Source organism: Mytilus edulis, chromosome 2 (assembly GCF_963676685.1).
Source record: "Mytilus edulis chromosome 2, xbMytEdul2.2, whole genome shotgun sequence".
Taxonomy (NCBI): domain Eukaryota; kingdom Metazoa; phylum Mollusca; class Bivalvia; order Mytilida; family Mytilidae; genus Mytilus; species Mytilus edulis.
In genome coordinates this window covers 81,373,818-81,389,734 of record NC_092345.1, presented here as the reverse complement: position 1 = coordinate 81,389,734, position 15,917 = coordinate 81,373,818, and the positions used below count along the sequence as shown (strand labels likewise).

Below are 15,917 nucleotides of genomic sequence, written 5' to 3'. Positions count from 1 at the left end.
CTTCAGTGATCAAAAATATATAAACGTTTGCTTTATGTTTACAACACGTAATGTACCTGAAATAACCAACCAATAGCTAACTGCAATTGATAATTTTTTATATAAAATTGACCAATTGTATGCATGTATTTTTGCTGATCGTCAGCAAACGTAGGTGGTACGTATTTTTCGTTTTGACTACGTAAGGTAGGAATTTTCAGTCACAGGTTCAGAAAAATTCAAGTGAGTGAACAGAAGACATAGAAGTGGATTATATAATTTACAATAGGAATATACCAGTGAGAAAGTTACCTACAATTTGTAAGTTGTTGAATCATACTGAAAAAAGAAAGAAAAACATTTTGCCACTCAATAGTTTACTGCATTCAGTTTTGTTTTATAAAAACTTACATTGACAATTTTATTGAACAGTTGATAATATAATTGCAAAGTCAGGAAAAGATTTTTGATAACTTTTGTTTAATTAATCAATAATCTAACTATGGAAAGGTTAATATCTGCTCCTTGTTTACTAGATGACCTAATGGACACGGGCATTATCAATGTGGACATCAACTTTGGTGAACAGAAAGATGATGCATTGAAGAAATCACCCTACCACGAATCAGACAGCGGGGTTAGTATCATGAGTAGTCCACAGCATTCAATAATATCTGACTTTGAAGATGACATTTCTTTCAAAGCCCTGTCCCCTCCATGCTTTGAAAATTTTGACAATCTGTTGGACACAGAACTAACTAATTACTTAGCTAGTGAAACCGACAGTAATGATGCTACTGATTTTGAAGTAGCAAACATTGTGTCTGTTTCACCAGTTATTCCAAGTAATGCAGCCGAATATGACCGTCAAGTGTCAAATACCTCCCAGGATTCAGATAATGATTGCCAGAAGCGAGTTCTTTCCAAAACAACTGTAGCAAAGCCAAATCCAGTTATCACTAGTGACACAAAAAATAACAAGTTCTCTACTTTACCAGCTGTAAAAGTGATCAAGGTAATAACTGCGCCAAGGACAACATCAAGGTTTCAGATAGATAAAGAGATCATTGAAGCAATTGATGAGAAAAACCAGAAAAATGCGAAACAAGCCAAAATGAATCGTGAAAAGAAAAAGGCATATATTAAGAATCTAGAAGAAGAAGTTGATTCATTACAATCTCAAAATGCCAATTTAAATGACAAAATGGGTAAGCTGGAGCATCACAAAAATGCTCTTGAGGAAGAAGTAGAATATCTTAAAAGTGTTCTCGCCAATCAAAGTACATTGTCAAACTTGCTCAAAAACATTCCAAATGCCAATGTTAAACTAACAAGTTCTTTTAGGGAACGCAAAAGAAGTGCTGCACATGACCATGACTATCAAGGGAAATCTAAACATTGCAAGAAATCAAAATCTGCTGGAGTTTGTCTTCATGTTGAGAACGAAAATGTGTCTTTGGAGTTTTGTGCATCATGTTCAAGGAATGCCCAAGGAAGTAGCAGTTGAAACCAATTCATTTGTTTAAATGAGGATGAGGCAATCATGTACAAATGTACATATATTTTTATGTCCTTCAACTGGGCATAGACTAATCCTATTGGAAAGTCGATTCTGAATACTGGTAAAGTACAATGTGCTATAAATGATCACAGCACTAAGTTCAGGTTTTAGAAAATGCCAAAAAAAAATGGTTTGAATATTTGTAAAAAGTGAACATATGTATATAAAGTGTATTAACTTTGCATAATTCTTTAAAAAAAATTGTAAACTGTTTTAGGCTTTATGAAAATAATATAAAGTTTTTGAAAGTCGGTTAAGATATGTAAAATGGCCATCATTATCATTGTGGTAAACATTGTCACATAAATGCCTTATATTTTGAAGAAAATATACATTCTAAAAATATTCAGATTATGGACAGATTTAAAGCCTAAAACTGTAATTAGATATATAATGTAAATTGATTTATGAAGATTATTCTAATGACTATTACAGTTCTTTTGACAGGTTGCTGATACCATTGAGAACCTGAAGGCTGATAGGATACCAATTCTTCAGCTCTTTACCATATTTGGTAAGGTCTCTTTCATGACACCACCTTTTCTAAGGAAAGGTGAACATGTCTCTTAAAGGGGGATTGATACTAACTATTTTCCAAAAGTATTTCAGACATTTTAAAAATGTTTTAATTTAAATAAATTCTATATCCTTTTTGCACTTTTTGGCTAAACGTAAATGGTTATCCTTTATTCAAGTTTTATTTTGTAAATTTAAGAACTTTTTAAACATCCTGCACGTATAAAAAAAAATATTAAAAAATTCAAAAGGCTTTAATAGCAAGATTTGTAACAAATTCAAATTTTTCTGCTAGATTTCTATGGAATAATTCTGATTTAAAAATTCCCTCTATAAATACAGTCATAATGCATGCATCATCTTCATATGAATTGAAGTTTTTCTTTTATTTGTGTTCTTTCATTGAATCATTCTAAATTTTCATAAAAAATTATGAAAACACCAATAGTAATGATAGTGATAAATTGAATTTTTTTTTTTAAAATACAAAAAACTTACTTGCTGTTTAATTTACAAATCTTGCACTCAGAATTGTAAGCAATATTATTTTCACATTACAACATTTTCTTTAAATTTGCATGTTCATCTTTGTAGCTGGAAATTGATTTTTTTGTATTTTTTTTTATCGAGAACATTTTTCAGTGATCAATTCACACACATGAACAATGATGAAGTATAATTATTTTGCTATTATTACAAAGTGCATTGAAATAACTGATAGAAGTGTGTTTTTCATCTTTTTAAAATGTAATGAAGATGCCATAATGACATTCCATAAAATGATTTTGTATGCAGTTATTTATACCTTTCATTTATGTTTTAAGATTTAAAACAATGAAATTCCCATCATGCTTACAGATATATGAAATATGCATTAAAAGAAAATAACATTTAAACATAAGTATGCTTTTAAATGAAATTCTGGTATTTGATGAAGTTTGGTATACATTTTATAAACATGAGCAGTATTATTAATCTACTTTTTTTCTTTTTCTTAAACTACCATTGTAAAATGAAAAAAGAAAAGATTGTGTTATTCTCTTTTATGCATAACTTAAAAAGTTCACATTACTTAAGGATGAAATTTTTACTATTCAGTTGTGAATCCTGTTGGTGAAATGTTTGGAGCCAAGTGAATGTAGAGAAAGAAAGAAGCATTTCCGGGAATTAAAAATCGGGTAGTATCAAGAAGGTGATATACAGTTGTGGGCTGTAAAAATGAAAAATCGGGGGAATTTCAAATTTTTTTCAGTAATGTTAAAAAATATTTTTTGGCATCAGAAATGCATGCTTGTAATCACAAGCCTAAAAAATTGGGGTTTTTGGATGCATCACTTACCAAAAAAATGATTTATTCAAAGAAATTTATGGGAATGGATTTAAAAAGGTTTGGAAAAAAATTGGGTTACTTTTTTGGCATTCACAGATTCAGATATTTATCTGTAAAAATAATTATCGTGATTATAAGGAACTTATTTGTTGAAATTTGTTACATTTAGAGCAGTGCTATTACTTGACAATTATTGTGTTGTTAATATTGCATGTTACTGTATTATATTAAAAGATAATGACATGATTAAAAATGTTATGTTTTAAAGAAAGTGTCTCATTGTCCTTTTTTACCATAACCATGTTTTGATAAGTATCTTTACAGAAGAATGCAACATACTGAGCCATTACGAAGTGAAGCATATATCATGCAGTAAACGGTTGAAGAACATGGTAACTTTTAAGTTAATTCACAATCTGACAATTTAACGGTACACACAAAAAATGCAAGGGACAAAAATATCCTAAAATGAGAGATGATTATATTGAGAACAAAAAAACGTGAAAAAAAGATTTAAACAAAAATCATACACACTAAAAAAAAGGTTGGGCAGTTCCTAAAAAAATTCAACTGAAATTGCTGCTAATTGACATTTATAACAGAAGGTATAATGATAGAATGCTGATCTTAGATTGGTTATTGTCACTGCTGTAAGAAAGAGGCAGAATGTGAGACATGGGTATTACTATACGAAGACTAACTATTTATATAAATCTCTATATTTCAGAAGGAATAAGATCTGGATGCATCATATATTGTACCTAGTATGCAGATGCTCCATCTTATGAACTTTCAATTTGTTATATGTCCACTGTCCTTGACCCTTATTTTCTATTTTAGTGACTGGTTGAAAATAATGTCAAGTTTTCTTTACATGTGTAATACACATGTATAAGTAATAGCTAAATAGGTACTATATTAGGTATACCTAATCATTGCAACAGATCTCAACCCCTTTTATTGGATAGAAGATCAAGGTTTAGATTTCATACTGGTCAAGTCTATATCTTATATAAGCAATAGGTCAACTATATTTGTATATGATGGTGTATGTGTATTGAATGTTTGTAAGGTTTGTTTGACGGTAGATTTAATCTGACCTTAACTTTATTTTCATGGTTAATTGGTCAATGTACAAATTTACATTTATACCCTCTTGGTATTTCAATTGATTGAAATGTAATTGAACATTCGGACCACTTTATGAAATTTTTAAATTGATTACCACTTTAAGAAATTTTTAAATTGATCTACATTGAGGTCCAAAGGAACAAAATTAATCTTTGTTTGATTTCATCAAAAATTGAATTATTGGGGTCCTTTGATATGCTGAATCAAACTGTGTATTTAGTTTCTAAATTTTTGGTCCAGTTTTCAAATTGGTCTACATTACGGTCCAAAGGTTCCAACAAAAAAGAATTTTTGGGATTCTTTGATATCCTGAAATTTAACATACCGGTATATTTAGAGTTTTATACGACCGCAAAAAATGATTTTTTTGGTCATATATTGGTATCACGTTGGCGTCATCGTTGTTCGAAGACATTTGGTTTTCGCACTCTAACTTTAGAATAAGAAAATAGAAATCTATGAAATTTAAACACTAGGTTTAAGACCATTAAAGGAAGGTTGGGATTGATTTTGGGAGTTTTAGTCCAAACAGTTTAGGAATTAGGGGCCAAAAAGTTCCTAAATAAGCTTTTTTCTTGGTTTTTGGCCAATAACCTTAGTTTAAGTAAACAGAAATCTATGAAATTTTGACATAAGGTTTATGACCACAAAAGGAAGGTTGGGAATGATTTAGAAATTTGCGGCCAAAAAAGGTCCCTATATAATAAACATTTTTCTTGGTTTTTGCATTATAACTTGAGTATAAGTAAATAGAAATCTATGAAATTTTTACACAAGGTTTATGACCACAAAAGGAAGGTTGGGATTGATTTTGGGGAGTTATGGTCCCAACAGGTTAGGAATTAGGGGCCAAAAGGGTCCAAAATTAAACTTAGTTTGATTTAAAAAAAAAAAATGATCCTGGGGTTCTTTGATATGCTGAATCTAAACATGTACTTAAATTTTTGATTATGGGCACAGTTTTCAAGTTGGTCCAAGTCGGGGTCCAAAATTGAGTTTAGTTTGATTTCAACAAAAATTGAATATATGGGGTTCTTCAATACGCTGAATCTAACCATGTATTTAGATTTTTAATATTTGGGCCAGGTTATCAAATTGGTCTACATTGAGGTCTAAAGGGTCTAAATTTAGAAATTTAGATATTGGACCATAATAGGTAAATGTCCAATATAAAAAAATTTAAGTTCTTGGGCCACATATTGTGTGTCAGAAATCTATACTGTGTTAAATATTTAATCACAATCCACATTCGGAGCTGTTTCAAGCTTAAATGTTGTGTCCATACTTGCCCAAACTTTTCAGGATTCTACCTTTACAGGTATCAAACTGTGCCCTATGGAAAATTTTTATTTGAATTTCTTATTCAATTTCACAACTTGGTAGGAATGGTTGCCCCACCATATTGTACCATAATATCATTTCTATTCTTTAACTATGGAGATTGGTTTTTGTTGTGTCTTTGACTTCTGTTGCAGAACGCTCAAATGGGGATATAGTGATCTTGCAGCAGTGTTAGCTCACTTCTTAAAAAGCTGTATTTCAAAAGGTAGAACTGGATCTTTCATACTTTGTATAAAGATGCCTTATGTTATAAAGTTTCACTCTGTTTCTATGTCTATTGTCCTTGACCTCATTTTCATGTTTCAGTTTATATTACTTGTAAAAAAAATTGTGAATTTTAATATTTTATTTCTCTTATTATGACTAATACAATAACTATATTTAGTATGTGCTTACCTTGCAAGGTTCCCTTGTCTGTCAGACAGTTTTCACTCTACCTTGAACTCATTTAATGGATCAGTGAACAAGGTATTCGTGCATGGTTTAGTCAATATCTCAAACTATAAGCAATATGTCTACTATATTTGGTGAATGGATTGATTGTAAGGTGTACAACAGACAGGAATTGGATGACTTTTACCTCATTTATATGGTTCAGTGGTTATAGTGAAGCTTGAAGGTCTTTTTTTATGCCCCTGTCGTAATGGAGGGGCATAAGTTTTACCCTAGTCTGTCTGTACATGTGTAGATACGCCCAAAGTTAGTTTCCATTCTCTAACTTTAATTTGCCTTCACCAAATGATATGAAATATATACACATAACACAATGCTTATTACCAGAAAACACAGATCAAGTTTGAATTTTGGTGGCGTCACTTTTACAGTTTTAGAGTTGTCTCCCTTTACAAATGGAAAATTGCTGAAAAATTTGTTTCTATTGTCTTATTTGATCTTACTTTAGTTTGCCTCAACCGAATGTGTTGAAACTAGTACACAAGGTTTATTAACACAAATCACACATTGGGTTTGAATTTTGGTGTTGTGACTTAAAAAATTCCAGAGTTGTGCCAATTTACAAATTTTTAAAAATTTGTTTCCGTTTCTCTTACTTGATCTTTCTTTAGTTTGCCTTAATAGGATGTGATGAAACTCCTACACAATGCTACTACAAATACTGATCAAGTTTGAATTTTGGTGGTGTCACAGTGACACTTTTACTGTCAAGAGTAATGTCTCTGTAAAAATGGAAAAATTGCTAATTTTTTTTGTTTCTGTTCTCTGACCTAAGAGTTTAACTTGAGCCAAATGTTATGAAACCTATACACAATGCTTATTACTACAAACTCCGATCAAGTACAAATTTGGGTGGTGCCACTATTTCTGTTTTTCAGTTGTATCCTATATAACTTAATATGATATGCAAGCAGGGGCATCATCTGTGTCCCATTGACACATTCCCCATTTGTTTTGATACTGCATGCAATAGGTCTACTCTGTTTTTTGTATGGAATGATTGTAAGGTATACATGTCCATCTGGTATGTGTCATATGACCGTGACCTCGTTTTGAAGGTTCAGTGTTTTTAGTTAAGATCTTGTGTTTTGGTCTGTTTTAGGTAATAGGTCAATGAAAATAGTTTATGATGTTCGTGTCAGTCTATCATGTTTGTTTAACCTTGACCTCATTTTTACATGTCATTGCTGAATGTTAAATTTTTTTTTGGTCTCCACTTCTAATGGCATTTGCAGTAGGTCAACTTTATTTTGTGTTTGGAATGATTCATTGATTGTGATTTTTATATGTCTGTCGGGCAATTATCATCTGACCTTAACCTCATTTTCATGGTTCATTGATTCCTGGTTTATAAGTCTGTTTCTCTGATGTGCAATAGGTCAATTTATTTCAAACATATTTGGTGTATAGAATGATTGTAAGACGTACATGTATTTAATAGTTGGGATTATCTGACCTTGACCTCATTTTCTTGTATCATGTTAAATTGATGTAATAGTTGTATTATTGACTATCAACATAATATCAATGGCCAGTAAAGAAGGTGAGACATTTCAGTGTGCGCACTCTGTTGTCAATTTTTATGCCCAACCTTCCATAGTAGAGAGGCATTTTGTTTTCTGGTCTGTCACACTTCAAGTTAAAGTTTTTGGCCAAGGTAGTTTTTGATAAGTCCAATCAACTTGAAACTTAGTACAGATGTTCCCTATAAGATCTTTTTAATTCAAATCCAAAATTAGATTTCTTGACCCAAATTTCACGGTCTTCTGGTTGCTGCATCATTGAATCCAACATACTTTGTTTACTGTAAATTCAGATATTTTTGCGTGCATTTATTATTGCAATTTTGTCATTTTACACTTAAGTGCTATTTAATTTTTGCAATCTTATTTAAATGGTATAAAATATTTCAAAATGCCAGTTTAAATTATAACATGATAACCTTGTTGTATTTTTGCTTTAATAAAAAGATTGCAATAATTTCTGAATTTACAGTATAAGTAAACAAAATATACATTATAACATCAAGAAAAGAAGATGTGGTGTGATTTCCAATGAGACACCTCTCCTCCATAGACCAAAATGTAGAAGATTTGAACAACAATATGCAAAACCCATACTGACGAGCAAGAAATGACAAATCTGAAAAATAAAGTTCAAGCGAGAAAACAAACTGCCTGATATATGTAAAAGAATATAGCCAAAAATTGTCAGATTGTGAATTAAATACTGAGACTTAATTTTTGGATCTTCATCAGTACAACAGTACAAATGTTTATAATGTCTGAATGCTTCATTGTAAGATTTTGTCATGGTAATGTCTCCTAGATGTCTCAGGTAACAAGTGTATATTATGTAAAGCAGTCATTGAAAACTGATGGATATAAACCTGAGAGAAAAAGACTAGCAATGATACAGAGAGGACCATAATTTTATGTTTAATGTTATACGGTTGTCTGTCCCTTCTAATATAAGGGTAATTTTTGTCCAAGCCTGTGACTTTTGTCATTGAAGGTTGACAGGAATAGTGATAGCTTAATATTTCAGAAGGTTAAAGACCTGGATCATTCATACTTTGTATATAGATGCTTTACTTTATGAAGTTTCCCTCTGTTTTTTATGTGCTTTGTTCTTGATCTCATTCACATGGTTCAGATACTTCTTTAGAAAAAAAAATAGTGTTCTTCATTTTTTTACGACCGCAAAAATTGAAAATATTTTGGTCGTATATTGGTATCGCGTTGGTGTCGTTGTCATCGTCAGAAGACATTTGGTTTTCGCACTCTAACTTAAGTAAAAGTAAATAGAAATTTAAACACAAGGTTTATGACCATTAAAGGAAGGTTGGGATTGATTTTGGGTGTTATGGTCCCAACATTTTAGGAATTGGGGGCCAAAAAGGGCCCAAATAAGCATTTTTCGCACAACAACTTTAGTATAAGTAAACAGAAATCTATGAAATTTTAACATAAGGTCTATGACCACAAAAGGAAGGTTTGGATTGATTTTGAGAGTTATGTCCCAACGAATTAGGGGTCAAAAGGGTCCAATATTAAACTGTTTGATTCCATCAAAAAAAGAATTATTGGGGTTCTTTGATATGCCAAATCTAACTGTATTCAGATTCTTAATTTTTGGCAAGAAATTTTCAATTGCACAGTATTCCGCAATAGCAAGAAATCTTCAATTGCACAGTATTGTGCAATAGCAAGAAATCTTCAATTGCACAGTATTGCACAATAGCAAGAAATATCTTATTGCACACTATTGTGCAATAGCAAGAAATTTTCAATTGCAGTTTTGCGCAATAGCAAGAAATATTCAATTTCACAGTATTGTCCCGTTTTCAAATTGGTCTACATTTTAAAAGGTCCAAAGAGTCAAAAATTAAACTTTTTGATTTCAACAAAAATTGAATATATGGGGTTCTTCAATATGCTGAATCTAACCATGTACTTAGATTTTAAATATTTGGGCCCGGTTAGCAAATTGGTCCACATTGAGGTCTAAAGGATCTATAATTGAACATTTTATGATGAATTCTTGGGGTTCTATGATATATAATATGCTGAATCTAACCATGTATTTAGATTTTGGATATTGGACCATAATATTTAAAATTTATAAGTTTTTATACGACCGCAAATTTTGAAAAAAATTTCGTCGTATATTGCTATCACGTTGGCGTCGTCGTCGTCGTCCGGCGTCCGAATACTTTTAGTTTTCGCACTCTAACTTTAGTAAAAGTGAATGGAAATCTATGAAATTTTAACACAAGGTTTATGACCACAAAAGGAAGGTTGGTATTGATTTTGGGAGTTTTGGTCTCAACAGTTTAGGAATTAGGGGCCAAAAAGGGCCCAAATAAGCATTTTCTTGGTTTTCGCACTATAACTTTAGTTTAAGTTAATAGAAATCTATGAAATTTTGACACAAGGTTTATGACCACAAAAGAACGGTTGGGATTGATTTTGGGAGTTTTGGTCTCAACAGTTTAGGAATTAGGGGCCAAAAAAGGGCCCAAATAAGCATTATTCTTGGTTTTCGCACAATAACATTAGTTTAAGTAAATAGAAATCAATGAAATTTAAACACAATGTTAATGACTACAAAAGGAAGGTTGGTATTGATTTTGGGAGTTTAGGTCCCAACAGTTTAGGAATTAGGGGCCAAAAAGGGACCCAAATAAGCATTTTTCTTGGTTTTCGCACCATAACGTTAGTATAAGTAAATAGAAATCTATGAAATTTAAACACAAGGTTTATGACCATAAAAGAAAGGTTGGGTTTGATTTTGGGAGTTTTGGTCCCAACATAATAAGGGGCCCAAAGGGTCCAAAATTAAACTTTTGTCTGATTTCATCAAAATTGAATAATTGGGGTTCTTTGATATGCTGAATCTAACTGTCAATATATATGACTGTGTATGTAGATTCTTAACTTTTGGTCCCGTTTTCAAATTGGTCTACATTAAGGTCCAAAGGGTCCAAAATTAAACTTAGTTTGATTTTGACAAAAAATGAATCAGTTAGGTTCTTTGATATGCTGAATCTAAAAATGTACTTAGATTCTTGATTATTGGCCCAGTTTTCAAGTTGGTCCAAATCGGGGTCCAAAATTAAACTTTGTTTGATTTCATCAAAAATTGAATAAATGGGGTTCTTTGATATACCAAATCTAACTGTGTATGTAGATTCTTTATTTTAGGTCCTGTTTTCAAATTGGTCTACACTAAAGTCCAAAGGGTCCAAAATTAAACTTAGTCTGATTTTAACAAAAATTGAAATCTTGAAGTTCTTTGATATGCTGAATCCAAAAATGTACTTAGATTTTTTATTATGGGCCCAGTTTTCAAGTTGTTCCAAATCAGGATCTAAAATTATTATATTAAGTATTGTGCAATAGCAAGTCTTTTCAATTGCACAGTATTGCGCAATGGCAAGAAATATCTAATTGCACAATATTGTGAAATATCAAATTTTTTTTAATTAGAGTTATCTTTCTTTGTCCAGAATAGTAAGCAAGAAATATCTAATTGCAAAATATTGTGCAATAGCAAGATTTTTTTTTAATTGGAGTTATCTTTCTTTGTCCAGAATCAACTTAAATCTTTGTTATATACAATATACAATGTATATTCACTTTTTTACTACCAACTGATAAATTAAAATAATCTTTACCATTCAGTGATAACAAGCAGTTTTTTTACATCTTAATATTTTATGATGTATTTAAATGAGTAGTTATTGTTGCAAACTCCATTAGAAATTTTAATTGAGATTAGTTTTGGAATAAGGGAAAGGGGGATGTGATTAAAAAAATTGGGTTCAATTTTTCTCATTTGAAATTTCATAAATAAAAAAGAAAATTTCTTCAAACATTTTTTTGAGAGGATTAATATTCAACAGCATAGTGAATTGCTCTAAGAGAAACAAAAATTTTAAGTTCATTAGAACACATTTATTCTGTGTCAGAAACCTATGCTGTGTCAACTATTTAATCACAATCCAAATTTAGAGCTGAATCCAGCTTGAATGTTGTGTCCATACTTGCCCTAACCGTTCAGGGTTCAACCTCTGCGGTCGTATAAAGCTACGCCCTGCGGAGCATCTGGTTAAGTTTAAGTTCTTAGACCACATTCATTCTGTGTCAGAGACCTATGTTGTGTCAACTATTTAATCACAATCCAAATTCAGAGCTGTATCAAGCTTAAATAATGTGTCCATACTTTCCCCTACTGTTCAGGGTTCGACCTGTGGAGCATCTGGTTGGTATGTGAGTTAACCATGATGAGTTACAGATCAAGTTTAAGTGGTAAACGGGGGGAAATGAAAATACCATCTTGTTTCTCAAAATTAAAGCATCACATTTATAACATAATCTATAAGAAATCCACTTCTGATAGCATCATATTACCATAATGCTCAAAGGACCTGGGCAGAACTGCTGCTGGTAATAGTCTCCGACATTAAAGATGATGTTTTGACTCTGACATTAAAAGATGCCGTTTTCGAACCCTGTTAATTTTAGATGGATAACACTTGACATATTTTTTGAAATCGCTGAATGACATAATAATAAATAAATAAGCTTTATTTAGAGTCGGCAAGGTATAAAAACATAGACAAACATAAGCTCTTTATGAGACATTTTTCACAATACAACACATAATATAATACACATGCAATAAATTTCACAGCACAAAAATGAAGCACTGAAAGCAGAATATAAGCGTAAGCCAGGTATTAAAGCTAAAAGCATATTAGTGTAAACTAGGCATAAAAGCTGGCAGAATGCATAGCATCAACAATTTGAAAAATGGGAACTGCACTTACAGTCATTTCCATTCCATGACTTTAAAATATTTTTGAACTGACTAAAATGAGCAATTTTTTCTAAAATCATCCGGTAGATCATTCCATAAAACAGCAGCTGTGTATTTAAAAGAGTTCTTACAATATGTTGATGTTCGGACCTAGGTATATCTACAATATTAGAATATCTAAAATTATATCTACAATCTTTTAATACAACTAAATCATGTAAGCATGGTGGTGACAATTTATATATATTATTTTATATATATATTTTTTTATAGTGTATGAATAATTTATTCATTGTACAAGAATCTCTAGCATCAGCTGCAAAGATGAATAACGGGAACAAAAGGCCTTCTAATTGATATATGTATTTTTTTCTATGAATTTTACTTAATGCACATATCTCGTATAACTACTAAAATTATTTGAACCAAATTACTTAATTCAACACTAAGACGGTAAAGAAGGCAGTAGATGAACAAAAGACAAACCAGAGAACAGACCGGACACATAACAACAAACAATAGACAATCCGCACTGAAAACTAAAAATATATGAGCAACATGGATCCCGAAAAACACCCAGAGGATACGTAGGAGTGTCAACAGAACTTGTTTTATTCAAGACGCTTGCTGTGAGAAAAAAAAATTGATATAAAAGGCAAGCTTTTATTTCCAACATGAAACATTTGCCTTGGTGTAGTTCCGGCACTGGTAAATACTCCAAAGGGAGTGCGGGGCATTTTTTGGGGGTTCATAACTTTTCTTCAATTACACAGTATTTCTCCATACATAGATTTGACACATCAGTAGAATCTATTTCTTTGTGCAACCCAGATTAATTACCACTCATAATATCGTGTTTTGTTGGGTAGCTACGAGATATAAAAAAGATAAAATATGTTTTTTTTTTCAATAAGTAATGAAAGTGGAACAGTGAAATGAAAATGAAATTTCACTTTAAGCAGCCACATTGGTCAAGTTTTGTCAAAATAAGCAAAGAAACATCGCTAATGAACTATTCACTTGCAATTATTAGACCCTAATCTAAGGGAGATAAAGATTAAAAAAATCTAAGGGAGCTCGCTCGCGGGTCCAAATCGACTTTTTTTCTAATATAGGATTTTGCTATTTTTTTCTATGATTAAACTTTATCTTATATCAAATATAAATATAAAATAAAAATATGGGATCACCGTTCATTTAAGCTCACAATCTGCCTCCGAAAGAAGCATATACATTTGTGTTGACCTTTTTATACGACCGCAAAAATTCAAACTTTTTTGGTCGTATATTGGTATCACGTTGGCGTCGTCGTCGTCGTCGTCGTCGTCTTTGGACGACGTATCACGTTGGCGTCAGTGTCGTCGTCCGAATACTTTTGGTTTTCGCACTATAACTTTAGTTTAAATAAATAGAAATGTATGAAATTTCAACACAAGGTTTATGACCATAAAAGGAAGGTTGGGAGGTTTGGTCCCTACAGTTTAGGAATTAGGGGCCAGAAAGGGCCCAAATAAGCATTTTCTAGGTTTTCCCACTGTAACTTTAGTTTAAGTATATAAATACTAAATAGAAATCAATGGTATTTTGACACAAAGTTTATGACCACAAAAGGAAGGTTGGGATTGATTTTTGGGTGTTTTGGTTCCAACTGTTTAGGAATTAGGGGCCAAAATAAGCATTATTCTTGGTTTTCGCACAATAACTTTAGTACAAGTTAATAGAAATCATTGAAATTTAAACACAAGGTTTATGACCACAAAAGGAAGGTTGTGATTGATTTTGGGTGTTTTGGTCCCAACTGTTTAGGAATTAGGGGCCAAAATAAGCATTATTCTTAGTTTTCGCACAATAACTTTAGTACAAGTTAATAGAAATCATTGAATTTAAATACAAGGTTTATCAACACAAAAGGAAGGTTGGGATCGATTTTGGGAGTTTTGGTCCCAACAGTTTAGGAATAAGGGGCCCGAAGGGTCTAAAATAAACTTTGATATGCTGAATCTAAACGTACTTAGATTTTTTATTATAGGCCCAGTTTTCAAGTTGGTCCAAATCAAGATCCAAAATTATTATAATAAGTATTGTGCAATAGCAAGAAATTTTTTAAATGTACAGTATTCAGCAATAGCAAGAAATCTTTAATTGCACAGTATTGTGCAATAGCAAGAAATTTTCAATTGCACAGTATTGCGCAATAGCAAGAAATCTTAAATTGCACAGTATTGTGCAATAGCAATTATTTTCAATTACACAGTATTGCGCAATACCAAGAAATATCTAATTGCGCAATAGCAAGGAATTTTCAATTGGAGTTATCTTTCTTTGTCCAGAATAATAGTTGAATCAACTTAAATCATTGTTTTATACAATATACAATGTATATTCACTTTTACTACCAATTGACAAATTAAAACAATCTTTACCATTCAGTGATAACAAGCACTCTTTTTACATTTTATGATGTATTTAAATGAGTAGTTATTGTTGCAAACTCCATTAGAAATTTGAATTGAGATCACAGGTTTGGAATAAGGGAAAAGGAAGATGTGAAAAAAAATGGGGGGGGGGGGGGGGGGGTTCAATTTTTCTCATTTCAGATTTCATAAATAAAAAGAAAATTTCTTCAAACATTTTTTTGAGAGGATTAATATTCAACAGCATAGTGAATTGCTCATAGGCAAAAAAATAAATTTGAAATCCTTCGCTATGAATGGGTTGCGCATGAACTAGGCGTGTTCAGCTAGTTAAAGGAAAAGCCTGTCAACATTGAAAGTGAAACAAAGATAAGCCATTGACTGAATCTCATTCTAATTCAGGTAAAAACGATTATAAAAATATTGTTTTAACCTATAATATGGAATCAAACGGACTTTCATAGCTATAACTGATTATTTTAACGTTGTCAGTTTTCTGAAGGTCATCTCGATTTGTTGAGATTCACAATATTAAACAAATGGGAAACTGGTTGTATTTTCACCTCTAAAACTACTCTGAGTACAGATTAACCTGTGCAGTTTGAAAAGTTCTGGCATCCACTAGATATGTATAAAACGGACCTGCAGGATCGTTCAAAAATGCCCATCAAATTCCAAAAATATTTTATCTTTCTGAAACACAAAATGCATTTAACTTTTACAAATCTAGTGATTCACAGTCACCATACAAACATGACTATGTACTAAATGGTCACATTTTAGAATCCGTCAACACAACAAAATATATTGGTATCACCTTATCCAACAACATAGCATGAGATACCCATATTAACAACATCACTGCAAA

General features: G+C 31.6%; 1 protein-coding gene across 3 annotated transcripts; it reads left to right on the top strand.

Annotated features, from left to right (window-relative positions):
- Nucleotides 1–42: 42 nt before the first annotated feature.
- LOC139513124 (probable basic-leucine zipper transcription factor F) lies at nt 43–3,657 on the top strand. 3 transcript variants are annotated; one of them, XM_071301348.1, is made up of 3 exons: nt 43–157; nt 516–2,054; nt 3,155–3,657. In XM_071301348.1, the coding sequence occupies exon 2, from the start codon at nt 524–526 to the stop codon at nt 1,484–1,486; it is 963 nt and encodes a 320-aa protein (XP_071157449.1). In that variant the 5' UTR covers nt 43–157; nt 516–523; the 3' UTR covers nt 1,487–2,054; nt 3,155–3,657. The 3 variants fall into 3 exon arrangements, with proteins under 3 accessions (XP_071157449.1, XP_071157448.1, XP_071157450.1); XM_071301347.1 differs by having other exon boundaries at nt 134–300; XM_071301349.1 differs by having other exon boundaries at nt 143–222.
- The last annotated feature ends 12,260 nt before the right edge of the window (nt 3,658–15,917 follow it).